At 41.0% G+C, this 14,786-nt stretch overlaps 1 protein-coding gene across 6 annotated transcripts in view; it reads left to right on the forward strand.

Annotated features, from left to right (window-relative positions):
* The window catches only part of ABI1 (abl interactor 1), an 85,442-nt gene that overhangs the window by 12,095 nt on the left and 58,561 nt on the right, over positions 1-14,786 (forward strand). For all 6 annotated transcript variants that reach the window (XM_062569009.1, XM_062569007.1, XM_062569008.1 and 3 more), the window contains exon 2: positions 12,233-12,400. In XM_062569009.1, coding sequence (XP_062424993.1) covers positions 12,233-12,400 — 168 coding nt within the window. The remainder of the gene's footprint in view (positions 1-12,232; positions 12,401-14,786) is intronic.

Below are 14,786 nucleotides of genomic sequence, written 5' to 3' on the forward strand. Positions count from 1 at the left end.
ATGCAGCCTAGGAGGCTGTTGACCTTCTTTACTGCAAAGGCACACTGCTGGTTCATGGTCAACTTGTCCACTAGGACCCCCCAAGATTTTTATTTTTTTTTCCTTTCTGAGAGCTCCAGTCAGTTTGTCCCCAGCAGAGTTTGTAACCTTCCTTCTCTTCATGTCCCTGTTCAGCCACTCTGTCATGCTCCCTGTGACATGGTAGCAGAAGGACAGCAATAAGCGCAAATACAATTTATTTTTGCATGCTGTCTGTAGCTGAATGCTAGAGAAGTAGCTTTAGTTTTTTTACAGCTTGCTGCTAGAGGTTACTGCAGCACCATTGGTAGGGGAGGAGTATGAACTGAAGTGGATACTTACTGGCTGTAAGTAGTACTCCACTAGGCCTGGGGAAGTGAATGCGGGAATACTGTGAGTCATACCTGTCAGTGTCATAAAGCAGGAAGCCCTTTAAAATTGGCCTCAGAGGAGAAGAGGTGTTTAATGGAGCAGTTGTGAAGGAATTATGCAAATGGAGACTATAAATAATGAGCAAAAGATACTCATTTACCTTCTTACATCCTCAGAAAGCGACTAAATGCAAACTGAAAACTGCAGAAGTTGAGACAAGGAAAATAACATCATCGCTGTGGATAATGGATGTGGAAAATGCAACCCTTCATGATGATAAGAAAATCCTTCTTTGGTGATTAGGAGAATGAATTTCTGTGGTGGTTTAGAATAGAAAAGTTTTTTTTTTTTTTTTTTTTTTTTTTTTTTTTTCCTATTTCCTTTCAAAGATGACAAGGTGAGAAGCTGGAAATCATGCTTTCTCTTATGAGAGCTAGTTAGGAGAGGAGATGTAAAAAGATCATTCTCCAGGTTTGCTTTGGATATGTCTTCAGTGTTTACACTGTACTTGATAAGAAGCTTTCTCTCTTTTGTCCCCCTGTTTATGAAGGATTTCATTAGCATATAAATACTGTTTGTTCTTTAGTGAAATTGAGAGTATGTTCTTAGGGTATAACGTTTTTTGCTATGGACTCAGCCACTTTTTGCTGTTTTAAATTAACCAATTTCAAGTGAAGCTTCTAAAATGTAGTTATTCCAGTCCCAGCCTTGTTTGCTTCTGATTACATCCTAGTAAGAATCTTATCCATGGTAGCTAAACCATGTCAGCGGATTTAATTGGCCCACAGTTTGCTTGGACTCCTTCCTCTGCCCGTCTCGCAGCGGGGAGAGGCCATCACAAGTTTAAAGCAGTTGGCTATGCCAGGGTGCCCTGCCCCCATGGGCTGCTCCACTGCTGTGTCCTCCCCGGTGCTCTAGCAAGCTGGGCGACAAGGTGCTCACAAGCTCCATCAGATAATAAAGTATACAGTCAGCTCCAAGAGTACTCAAAAGCCTAAGCAATGTTAGTGACTGTTAATGTGACTGGATAGAAACTAGGTTGATTTTCTTCACTTATCTGCCAGTTCTTGTAAAAGCAATCAGTCCTCCTATTGCAGTCCATTACTTTATTACCATGAGATCCCTGTAGAGCCTGTTTGCTGTATGTGGCTATGCCTCGCAGGGGGAAAAAAATTACTGTCAAGCTGAGAGATCCACTGGGTTCTGGGGCCAGGCACGTTGTACCAATGCTGGGGGATCTGCACAGGCTGTGGGATGGTCTCATGATGGAGTGAATATATTGATCATTGAAGCTCTAAGCAATCTACAGTAATTCCATCCCAGGGAGACTCTCATTTTTATAGTATTGTAACTAAGAGATGTTTATTCTGTAAAGAACCTCTAGATCTGAGAAAGTTTTTTTACTGTTCAAAAAAATTTTTTTTAACAAACCTCAAATCTGTCAAATCCCTTGTTTTTCAGACATGGTCTCTTTAAGAAAGAAGAGAAGCAGAAATTGGGTCATTTGGGGAAAAGAAAATAATAAGGCATATGAACTAAATATATAAAAATATTTGTAGGCCACAAAGATGAGTGAATTTTTAATTATGGTTAGGTGTGCACTACGTGGCTACTACATTTGATATTTGTTCAAATCAAAGAAAACCTAAATTGAGAACGTAGCATTACGAAGTAGTGCTTTGTGAGCAGTAATGCATTCCAGTGCATTCACAAAGTAATTCAAAGTATTTTGTGAAATTACTTTGCATTCAAAAAGTAATGCTTTGTGAACTACTGGTGAGAAGTTCACACTTGAATGGTCGCTATTTTCTTCTTTGCTTTCAAAATACTTGGATGTTTGGGAACTGCCTTAACTGTAATATCTGGATAGCTTCTGTTTTGGAGGCTGAGTGTCAATAGTGACTCTCAAACAAGGGAACTCTCTCTGGATTAGAATATCTTTGCAGTCTGTGTTTGCTGGACTTTGGAAGGCCTGAATAATTCTTGGCTCTATGTTTTAATGCCTTGAGATTCATGCTGGAGCTTAAGAGGTGTGCTGATGACTTCCATGCCTCCTTCCCCCTTCCATCCCTTCTGTCTTGAGATATCCCTTGCATACGGAGGATGCCATTGCCTGGCAGAGCATAGCTTTGAGCCTGCTTGCTTTTGAATGAACCCTTTTGCAGATACTGATCTTTAATACGTAGCTGTCTCACAGTAGTTGAGGCTACCCTGTTGTATGGGGTCAGAGCAATGTTGAAATGTAATCTGTGATACCTGAACACGGTCAAGTGAGGTGACACTGTAATTCGATCCTTTATGCTAAATCCATGTGGTTTTAACCTTGCCTGCTCAGTGCTGTCTGGTGTGCCTCCAGGCCTGCAAGGAGGATGGGGAGGACTAGGGGGAGAGGATCTGGAATGAGAGATAATGTTGGCAGCTCACTAATAAAAAGGACATAGAATTTTAGCACGTTGCGTGTCTTCAGATACAGATTTACTGTAATAGTCTAGACTTACTCCTTCAGTCTGATTTATCAAAACCAAATGATAACTTTTGAGTGTGCAAGTTCCATTCTTTGAGAGCAAACTGAAGAGGCAAATAAAATTCTGAGAAGAAACTGTTGTCATTATTATTATGATAAATGTTTATTTTTCATACAGTATGAGCCAGAGAGCTTTGCCCCAAAACTGATGCTCTGAGTTGTCTCAGATCAAAGGCTTGCATGACTTGAGAACCCACCCAGTCCTTAATTATTCACTCCAGTTAGGTTCTGCATTGCTACCACTATGTGACAAGGAAGATATTAATGAAACTGATAAAAGCTTTTCCTTCCTCCTATTACCCTCACCTCCCCCCTCCCACCAAAACAAAAAAAAACAAAAAAAAACAAAAAAAAAACAAAAAAACAAAAAAACAAAAAAAAAAAAAAAAACAAAAAAAGAATGGTTCTCTACCTTACTCTTCTCTGGTTCTTGAACATACTAGTGAGCCTGTCTTGTTAGATGAGCTAAAAATTATGGGTAATGTTATAACATAGGCAAAGTAAACAGAAAACAATTTTAATTTCAAGCCCCATTAGTAACAGAAAACGAAAGATCAATATTCCAAGGACAGTGTATAAGGAAACAAATGATATCAAAGTTCTTGGAACATAAGTTCTTTAATCCCATGTTATCGGTTATCTAGCAGGCTGTAACATTCATATGCTCCAAAGTGCTGGGTGGTTTGATTAGTGTTAAAGAAGTAAAATTGCTGGAGAAGTGCAAAGGGCTCTTTTTATTGTCTGGTAAACTGAGGATGGAATTAGTATTTTAAACTGTGGGTAGTATCCCCAGAGTCAAGTGTCACTTTGTTGGCTCTGAAGAAATTTGGGTAATCAACTGATGTCATGAGGTAAATCATAGACACTGCAAGCAAATAGGAAAGAGTTTTGAAGCAACTGTAAATGCTAATGTGTAGTGCTTTGCTGAACTGGAAGATACGGTTTCTGCCCTGGAGCTTATGTTGTCTAAATTATGTAAAACAGAAAATAAGACCCAGTAGACCAAATTTGTTAGGCTTGCTGCATATGCAGCCTTTTGAAGTCTTATTCATTGGATGTGCGAGGTTTGTGTGAAAATGACACGTGGGCACGTCTGCTTCTGTCGTTTTCGTTCAGTGTTGCATGCTATTTCGTTGTGTGCACAGACTATAACTGAAATATTAACAATGTGTTGTGCCAACGTGTATGTTTACTGTGACATCTCCTCTGTTGGATTTGGCAGGAGAAATGAAAAGTTTGCTTTCAACAATATATATAGGGTTTTGTTTTTTAATAAGGGGAATAGTTTAGTCCAGAGCCAACATGAACGCTATTTGCTGTGTTGGGCAGAAAATGCTGCTAACAGAGCAGCTGGCACATATCTTCCCAGGCTCCATCTGTCAGAGTCGACATTGCTTTGTGAATTGCTCTCCCATTGGATAGATTAGTTTCTTGCTATAGTGTTCATGGCATGGATTAAAATGGAATTCCTTAGGGTTTTTTTTGGGGGGTGGGGTGGGTGGGGAGTTATTTACTGTAAAATAATCATTTTTTAAAGCTACTTCTATCTTCCTTTACAGACCTATTAAACTTGCATCAGAGTATTGCAGATGCTACATCTTATGGAGTGAGTTGAAGTAAAAACATGTATGAAAGTGAGGTAGTTACCAGAAGCTTGACCTCAAAGACAATCCCTTGTGTATATACAGGCCAGAATGGGCTGGGATCTGATGAGTCCATATCAGAGAAAATTTAGCACGCTTTTTTTAATGTTAGTTAATGTACACATTCGTCTTGCATTTCTTACTATCAAAGACTCCTAAATTTTGACCATTATGGTGTATATAACGTGTGTGTGTGTGTATAATATATGCTTGTCACTTAAATTCTATTTTGGATTGAACTTCTCCCCTTAATGAAGAGATTTTTCTTCCTCTATCCTTCTTCAAAAGAGATAACTATTAGAAAAATCAAGACTCTTCATTTTAAAGTTAATCAACAGAATGAAAAGCTTTCAGCTAAAGAAGATCTACAAGGACACAGGCAGATTGGCTAAATTGGTCTCAGCCCATAGAAATGCTAATTTGCCATCAAGGCTATTCAGGACTGGTCAGGGGAATATTATTGATGGAAATGAAGGATTTGCTTCTAGCTGATTATGTAGCATATACAGGATTTGGGGGAAGGGCCTGTCTGAAGCTGAGTTTGTAAATCATAAGCAGTGTTTTCTACTGTTCTATATGTCTGCTAAATAGGAAAAATTTGGTACGTGGCTTTGACCTTTGGGATGGAATAGCTGACCAGTCCTTTTTTTTTTTTTTTTTTTTTTTTTTTGGTCAAAGTAGTGTTTCTAAAGAGATACATACTGGGATCTTGCATGTGGCTTGTGATGTGGCTGTTGCTGTGGTGGCAATTACTTTATCGTCTGGTGCCCTGTGCAAATGTCAGCTTTGTTGTGCAAGGTGTTCACCTGAGGAGAAAAGATTCAAGTTCCTCCAGTTCTTCTGCATTTGCTGCAGCTGAGTACTTCATCTTATCTTGGAGAAACTTAACAGACTAGGTATTATTTCATACCAATGTATTTTTTTTTCTTGTAGCTGCTGGAAGTTCAGTTGAGCTGAATTGGAGATGCTGCTCTGACTGTTTCTATTGAGGATTTCCCCCTCAGTAGATAAGAAAAACTGCTATTGAGTGAACGGACTTGAAAGTCTCATCATCTTGTTTTTAATTGTGGATGTTACTGTGCTATGAGGGATTTCAGGTTTTAGAACTGTTGTAAATGGTTAAGCATCCCTGTGTGCCTCGCCATCTTAGCTTCCTTTGTACTCCTGCAACAATCAGTGCCTTAGATGATTAAGAACTTTGATACATCTTTTTGACCCTGCTATGTGCAGGGAAAGGTGTGTTGGATAGTCTGTTCCTTTTTACCATCAGTGCAAGGATTGACTGCCAGTCCCCTGGAGAGAAGGCTTTGGGTAGGCAATACATATGTTCAGTGACTAATATGTTGCTATTAATAGCTTGCAAGCTCTTGGTAATTAAAATCTTGAGCTTCAGAAATTCCCTTACTCCCTGGCCCCAAGTTCAGGAATGGAAAAGTAAAACAAAATGACAAGTAATGACAAATCAAACAAAACACTTGAATAGTTTTCTGTTGGAAATATTGTATTACTGATCTTCATGATTGTTAAAGTTTAAGTGGAAGAGTTGCATCTTGTGCTTGCTGATGCGTGATAAAGGCTACTAAGTATACGTGGTAACTGACAGTAGGAATCTCATTTTTATTCTTAATCAGTTGATGAAAGGCAGGAAAAGTTGTTTTTTAAGTGGGGAAGCCAACTAAGGTACAAAACTAAATTACTATCTTGTGGTTATTTTGAAGCAAATACAAATGTAGTGCACTGCTGAATTCATTAAGTGTGCGTTGGCAATAATAGTAAAAGCATATAACACAATGTAAATCTGTTGCTGTAGCTTGATTACAGAGTGACCAGGCCCTTGCCTAGAATGCTAGGCATCTGACAAGGTAGTGGGCCCTGAATAATTAACAGCTCTGTTTAGCTTAGTGATTACTGGGCTGCTTTAGGGCAGTGCTCTATTAGTAGTTTGTCGTGTGTGGGCTTTTTTCTATAACTGAGGTTGCACATATTCCAACAGATGGAAGTGAAAAACACTGAAGAGGCAAACTAATTCATGCCTGCTGGAATTGCATCTCTTGGTGTGATCTGGTGAGCTGCATGCCGACCCTTGGCAAATGGAGCCAGCTCTTCCAGTGGGGCATGTTTTCTTATGGGGAATTTCAAGCTCAATAAGTAGGACTGAAGAGGAAAGAGAGAGAGGAAGCAGAAGTCAGAGAAAAAATAATGAGACCAGTGTGTTTGCAACAGAATGACTGGTTTCCTAAAATGCTTTCCAGCATGAGCTGATGTGATTTGGAGGAATCTTGTACATTTAGTTGTGTGCTGCATGAACTAGAAGACTATGGGAATTGGCTGAGATGAAAATTTGGAAGAGCAGATAGTTTGAACACTGCACAGACATTGATTTTGGGGATGTGCCTGTGTGGGTGGCAGTCTGGAGAGGGGGAAAAAAAAATTGGCTGACTGTATGCAACTTGGAAAGATCAGCTACTGAATGATGGACAGATTGTTTGACCTTGAGGCATGGCTGAATTAAGGAATCAGTAAATAAGCTCTTATTCTCCCCTTACTGTGGCAATTGTTTCAGTGTGGAGTCAGTTTTCACTCCAGTATAGTAATTATGTACAGTATTTGTAAGGAAGCTTTATGATGCAGGTTTGTATTTGATGAGAATACATGATATGCAGTGTGTAATGCCGTGCTAATTTGGCTGTTTCTTTGTGTACTTGCTTGGATAATAGGAGGGACTTTCTTTTTTTAGTAGTAAATCTAATTATGTGAAAACAGTGTCAAACTGCAGTTTTGCCTTAGTCACATGATTTAAGAGTGGACAAGAAATACAGGTGGGCTTTTTGCTTTTTAAGAGGGAAATTTCAAAAGCTGTAATGTTATTGAGATTTAAGGAATTTTCATTTTGCTACTAAAGGGCTCTTAAACTTCTCCTTATATCAGACTGGGGAAACAACAGCATCTTTGTAGTTTAATAAAAAATTATAAAGTAATTCTCAACTCCTGTTAGGAAAAACGAGCCGTTTAAAATTCCCTTTGTACCGTGCCTTTTAAAAATTCTGAAGATAAGTATCGTACTGAAGTATCTGAAAGAATGTAAACGTGCATTAACATTTAAACCACTTCTCTTTTTTGCTTAAAAAGAGAGAGAGAGAGAGAGCTTATTGCTCCCTCTCATTGCTGCTACATAGCTCTTGGCTTCATTCTTCATTCAAACATCACTTCTTCCAAGCTCAAGAGTGGTGCATCCCTATGAGTAAGAAGTGCAGCAAAAGGGGCAGGAGACCTGCATGGGTGAGCAAGGAGCTCTTGGCCAAATTCAGGCAGAAGAAGAAAGTACACAGAATGTAGAAGAAGAGACAGGCTACTTGGGAGAATTATAGAAATGCAGTCAGAGTATGTAGAGATGCGGCGAGGAAGGCTAAGGCCCAGCTGGAATTGAGTCTGGCAAGGGATGTCAAGGACAATAGGAAGGGCTTCTTCAAATACATCAGTAGCAAGAGGAGGACTGGGGAAAATGTGGGCCCGCTACTGAATGGGGCAGAGTCCCTGGTGACAAGGGATACAGAGAAGGCAGAATTACTGAATGCCGCCTTTGCTTCAGTCTTCACTGCTAGGGGCAGCCCTCAAGAATCCTGCAGCCTGGCGTGAGGGAGAAAGTCTGGAGAAGGGAAGACTTTCCTTTGGTTGAGGAGGAAAGGATTAGAGACCTTCTGGGCAGGCTCTTCTGGGGACAGTGCCCCCTCAGCAAGTTTGCGGATGATACCAAGCTGGGAGGAGTGGCTGACACACCTGAGGGCTGTGCTGCCATTCAGAGAGACCTGGACAGGCTGGAGAAGTGGGCGGAGAGGAACCTCATGAGGTTCAACAAGGGCAAGTGCAGAGTCCTGCACCTAGGGAAAAATAACCCGAGGCACCAGTACAAGCTGGGGGCTGACCTTCTGGAGAGCAGCTCTGCAGAGAAGGACCTGGGAGTGCAGGTGGATGACAGGTTGACCATGAGCCAGCAATGTGCCCTTGTGGCCAGGAAGGCCAATGGTCTCCTGGGGTGCACTGGGAAGAGTGTTGCCAGCAGGTGGAGGGAGGTGATCCTGCCCCTCTACTCAGCCCTGGGGAGGCCTCATCTCGAGTACTGTGTCCAGTTCTGGGCTCCCCAGGACGAGAGAGATGTGGAGCTACTGGAGAGAGTCCAGTGTAGGGCTACGCAGATGATCAGAGGGCTGGAGCACCTGCCCTACGAGGAATGTCTGTGAGAGCTGGGCCTCTTCAGCCTGGGGAAGTGAAGACTGAGGGGGGATCTTATCAATGTGTACAAGTACCTGAAGGGAGGGTGTCAAGGGGATGGGAACAACCTCTTCTCAGTTGTCCCAGGACAAGAGGCAATGGGCAGAAATTGAAGCACAGGAAGTTCTGCCTGAGCGTGAGGGGGAATTTCTTCACTGTGAGAGTGACGGAGCACTGGCAGAGGTTGCCCAGAGAGGTTGTGGAGTCTCCTTCTCCGGAGATCTTCAAGGCCCACCTGGATGCAACCCTGTCTAACATGCTCTAGGTGACCCTGCTGGAGCAGGGGGTGTTGGACTAGATGATCTCCAGAGGTTCCTTCCAACCTTACTGATTCTATGATTCTTACACATTTTGCATGCTATAGAGCTTTAAGCTTCTATCTTACAGGTGCCAGCAGTCCTAATTAAACAATGCAGGCAACTACTACATATCAAGTTATTTTTAATCGAAACTGTTATGGAAACTGCAAAATGAAATTGCCTGAGTTATTTACAGAGCTTGAAAATTACCCTAACCTAATTCAGCTAGGACAGAAAATACATTCAGCATCACAACTATGTTTTTCTAATCCTGCTGCCAAAACAGTCATTTGGGAAAATAGCTAAAACTTTAGGTGCTTAGTCAGATGAGGACAAGGCATTTGATCAACAAATCATTAGAGGAAAAAAGGCTTTTTATAAGCTGAAGTTCTCATTTGATAGCACGCGGTCACCCAGTAATTGAGTGCTGTGACTTGTAACCTGTTAGTGTTCAGCCTAACACTATTTTGTTGAAACTTCTTAAGAAAACTGCTTGAGTAAAGGCTACAGACCTGCACTTGAGTGAATATAAGGTTAGAATTATGGCAACTGGCTTCTCATTAGCTGTTTCTGTTTCATTAAGCCTTTTATCTCGGACAGCTTTGAAACCGCTACCTGTGCTTTTGCTGTTGCCCATACTGGTGGAAGTTCAAGTAAAAATCATCTGTTGGTTTCCTAAGGCTCCAACTTAGTAGGATAGTGTTTTGAAAATCACTTCCACTGATGGTTTGAAGTTTAAAATACCTCTATGGATAACCAGGGTGCATAGGGAAACTCGCTTCTTGAACCTTTAGCAGCTGTTCAACAGGTCCTTGTTCTTGAAACAAGAAAATAACTCTTAGTAGTGTTTTTTGATGGATAGAAATGTAAATATTGTTTGGTTAAAAGGCATATTTGTTAACATTCAGAAGTAAAAGTGGGGTTTTCGACACATCCTGGCTTTAGGCAGTACATGCAATAACTGTTCTTTCCTTTGAGAACAGATTGCATTAAACTGTTCTTGCTGCTTTGTGCTATGGAAGGTATCTATATGTGAACCAATTTGTGAAAGATAGCATTACCTAACTGTTCTACTGTTCTAGTAAGTGTCAAAAACCTGCTGCGCTATAAATCATGAATATGTGAACCAAATTTCTTGGTTAGGTGAGGGGAATTCACTTTTTTTTTTTTTTTTTTTTAACTGAAATGGCAGACAAGGCTTGTATTGCTGTGCTTCCATCATGCTGCAACTTTATAATGTATGTGTGTGGCTTGCCTTCCAGTTCCCTAGAAGCAGAGGCAGATATAACACTTCTGGATGTTAAGCTAAAATGTAGAGATGGAGTCTGAGGCAGTATTTAAGCTAAGTGCATGGAAGCTGGAAAAGACAGAGCTGAGTTGAGTGCAAACTGAATTTTTTTATTTCCTGACTGCTGTGCTTAATACTGTAACTATATGTTGCATAAGACTGTCTCCTGTACTTTTAAAATAAATTGAAAATAAAGATAAACAGAAGTCCAATTGGAAGATACTGTTTAATACAGATTCTTCCTTTGGGTTGCTGAGAATGTTCTACAAATAAATAAAGTGCAGAAGAAGCTGTGCTACTACTGACTCATCTACTGAGAATCCTTCCCTGCGCGGTGCACCTTTTCTACAAGGAGGGGGGAAAGAAAATTCTGGATAGCTGCAGTTCGTGAGTTAAGTAACAGCTGAAGTAGAGAGTCTATATTGGAAGCTCCCAAATCGTGGAGCACTTCAGAGTGGTGTATGTATATTCAGGGTGGAGGTGGCATTGGTAGCTCCCGTTCTCCTGCTGAGAATGGGACTTGTGCTCTGCAATTCAAGTGCTGTGACCTAAGCAGTTGCTGATTGAGGATAGTAACCTGCTTAATGCAGCGCCGCTTGTCTGGCTCCTCTGTTCGCACCTGCTGCAGGAGTTGGGCTGCTGCCTGGCCTGGCACACCTGGCTGGGGGCGCAGGAGTGGGACCCTGCCTTCAAGGCAGCAAGTGTGGCCTGTGCTTTGCATAGGGAAGGGCTAGGTTGGGCAGGGCTGGGTGGGGAAGAGCAAGAGGCTAGGCCTTGCCTTGGGACAGTACAGAGGGATAACAAGGACGAGGAGGCTGAGGTGAGCCTCACTGACTCTGTGGTGGGACAGAGTGAGGAGCTGGTGTCGTGGATTACTGGTGCCTGAGCAAATAAGGTGGGAGCGCCACGGGTGGAATATGTTAAAAACCAGCCTGCTTCATTGTCCAAACAAACTTGAGAAGGCAGATGCTCAACAAAAAAGCATCTTCCTGTGGTAGAGAGGAGATGTGTGAATCTCGCTGCTGTTACTAGAGGAATGTTGTTTCAAGAAGGATTGAAGGCTTAACTGTAGCAACGGAAATGGGAAGGAAGCAACAGAGCTATAGTTGTGATACAAAAATGATCCTTCCCTTTCCTTCTATTTTCCTTCAGGAGGAATCTCTGCCCTTTTCTGACCTTTCAAAGGGTCAGATGTGTTTGTGTCTTCTTGGTTAAAGATGAATTTTCTCAGCTGTAGAGAAGGTTTATTAGGCTCTCTTGTGAAGAGGGATGATTTCACCCAGACTCCTGCATACAGGAGCCTTCTCTGCCTACCGTCCTGATGCTCAGCTCGCCCTGTCCTGGACTGGGGAGAGTAGCAGCTGGCACAGTGGGTGGGTTGGCTTTGTAGAAAGCACGTACAGTGGGGGACGCCCAACTGTGGGAAAATATTTTTCCACCTTTAATTGGCTTGGGCTGTGTGACCTCTTAAGAGGTGGTAAAAACTATGTTTCATGGTTCTGGGGAATTGGAGACTTCTGAAGAGAAAGGATGACTCTAGAAACTCTGCTGTAAAAGCATGAAATTTTGGTTTTCCTGCTGAAATAACTGTTTCTTGGCATGTAATAATATTATGGTTAAATATTTTTCAAATTCTTTGTCTTTTTTATAAAAATTTCTTTAGTGTGAACTCAGATTGAGTGCCTTGTCTGGCTGCACAATCAGGTCTTCTGGGTTACAGATTTTTCTAAATATAGGTTGTACTTTTTTTGTTTCCGTCCTTCCTCCAGCACACACTTTTTCTGGCCTTGAGCAAGCTTCTCATTCTTTTGTCTTACAGGCTCCAGATAAAAGGAAAGCATTAGAAGAGACCAAAGCCTACACAACTCAATCTCTAGCCAGTGTTGCTTATCAGATCAATGCACTGGCCAACAATGTATTACAACTGCTGGACATCCAAGCATCCCAGCTACGGAGGATGGAGTCTTCCATCAACCATATCTCCCAGGTAACCTCTTTGTTAACAGAAGATCGACGGTTTTGGAAGGAGCATTGTCTGCCTTTTTGTATTATAAAGAGCTGGATAGTTTATTTTGACTACTTTGAATTCTCTGAATAAAATCATAGAAAACTATAAGGCTTTAATATTTATGAAAGCCATTTTGTTATGGAGATCACGATTAAAATAAAGCAGTTCCTTTCTCAAGAAGTGCTGGGATTATATTTGATTTAAAGCAAGATCCCAAGATCTGAAGCTGCAGCTGGGGGATGGAGAGAGAGAAAGGCCCTCTTTCTGAAGGAAGCGCAGGTAGAAGTACTATGTGAGCAGTATTATGCTACTGTGGGTGTGGCAATATGGTTTCATTTGTTTTCATGCCCTTGCAGGGTGTAATTTCATAAGCTGTGTGAACTGTGTGGGGAGGAAGAGGAGTTTCACATATTTGCCACTTCCTGTTTAAGACAAATTCTGTCCAAACCAAGCCAAGTGGATAACTGAACTGATCTGTCTTGCACAACAACTGCAGTATTGCTAGAGCTGATGCTGAGAATGCATGGAAAGAGATGATAGGAAGGAGCAGGCCTGTTTCTCTCAGTGGCCAGTGCGTTCCTGTAGCCGAAGCTTCATTCTAGCTGGCTGCTGCTGAGAGGGGGAAGTTACTGCTACTGCCTACCTTGTACCTGATCTAGGACTTGTCTCATTGTGTGATAATGCAGCCCCCCAAATCCTGTTGTGTTAACAAGCTAGAAGTGGCTGTCTTCATAATCAGGTGGGCACCAATACCTCTGCGAAGGAAGGGACAGAATTCACTTAGCCATTTCACCTTTACATTGCAGTTCTGAAGTAGGCTTAAACCAATGTTCACTGTGATGTATTCATACTGAAATTTGATTGCATCTTTGCTTAGCTTTATGTCCTGTGCCTATTTGAGATGTTTCATAAATGAATCTGAGGATTAAACCTAGAACACTCCTCAGTGTGGCTGCCGAATTTGAAACCTTTGCTGGTCAAAGAGTGCTATGTTAGTGGTGCACCTTATACCAAATACTTGAAAGAATACTTCTGTATGGTTTCTGCTGTCCATCTCCCTGGAGGCCCTGCTAACCTCTAGTTACTGTTCTTATAGAATAATTGTGACTTTTAAAATATTTCTGTTAAATGGTAATGCAATAGTTGGCTTAGAGCATGTCAGCAGGGAGAAGATTCTCATGCATGTGAAAAGGCCTTACTAGTAACAAACATTTCTAAAATATTTGTTAATGTAGTAATTATAAAAATCTACACAGTGCTAAAAGCTGTGTCACATATTTTAAAAAGTACCTGCTACTAGAACAGTTAAGTAGGAAGAAGTAAAATTGCTGTAGAGAAAAGTTTCTTGTTCTGTCAGGCGTTTTTCTTGATTTCTTAATGCTAAGATTATGACCACCTACAAAGAGGTGACTGGGTAAGGGATACGAACAAACTGAACTCCTACCTCTATTTTCAAAGTAATAGCCAAAGCCTTTCACGAACTTTAGATGTTCTATTATACTGCCACATCTTCTCTTACGTGTTTGAAAACTGGAGTGTGTTAAATGATTATTGTTAATATCAGTGACCCATTGAGAAATTACTAATCATGGAAAAAGCCAAAATTTTTGATAGTAGAACAAAAGGTGTTAACCCACTCTACTGTTCTTTGCTTGAATTGAAGTCAGTATGCTGAAAGCTGTTCAGTCACCTGATACATGGACTGTTTGCTAAAGACTCTGAACAATCAGTGCTTTGTAGAGCTCTTGAGGAGTGTTTAGCAAGGTCACTTGTAGTTTCCCTGGCTGACTGGTCTTTCCTGAAACTAATCCTTGTTTACAAATGAACTTCTGATGACTAATTTTATAGAACTAAACTAGATGCAAATAATGCACACGTACTATCTCATCTATTTGCTTTAAAATGTCTTCATTTGACTGCTTCAATTACATATCCTAAAAATCTGCTGTACAGTTGTTTGATGACCTATTTCTAAATTTCAGTAGATCTGCAGAGTGTTTTTCTTCGCCATCTGTATCAGTCATGACTTCTCATGCCAGTGAAGCATGGAGATGAGCGTTCGCTCTCAAAATACAAATTTTAGTAAATCCTTTGCATAGATCATAATGATGACCAGGTTGGTATGTGGTACATCTGGACAATTTCTATCTTCCAGTCTGTCTGTAAGACAAGGTGTATTATATTGAGGAACTTCAGCGTCTAGGAAACATAAGTTTGACTTCATTCCTAACCTACTTATGTACCTGGGAAGTTAGTGTAACTAATACTTCCATGGAGGAAGTATTGCCCAGAAATGCAGTTCTGAGGCATTGCCAGTCAATTAATCAATTTGGCGTTTTGCAACATAGAGCAGGTATCTATGAGG

This window comes from Rhea pennata, chromosome 2, assembly GCF_028389875.1.
Source record: "Rhea pennata isolate bPtePen1 chromosome 2, bPtePen1.pri, whole genome shotgun sequence".
Classification (NCBI taxonomy): domain Eukaryota; kingdom Metazoa; phylum Chordata; class Aves; order Rheiformes; family Rheidae; genus Rhea; species Rhea pennata.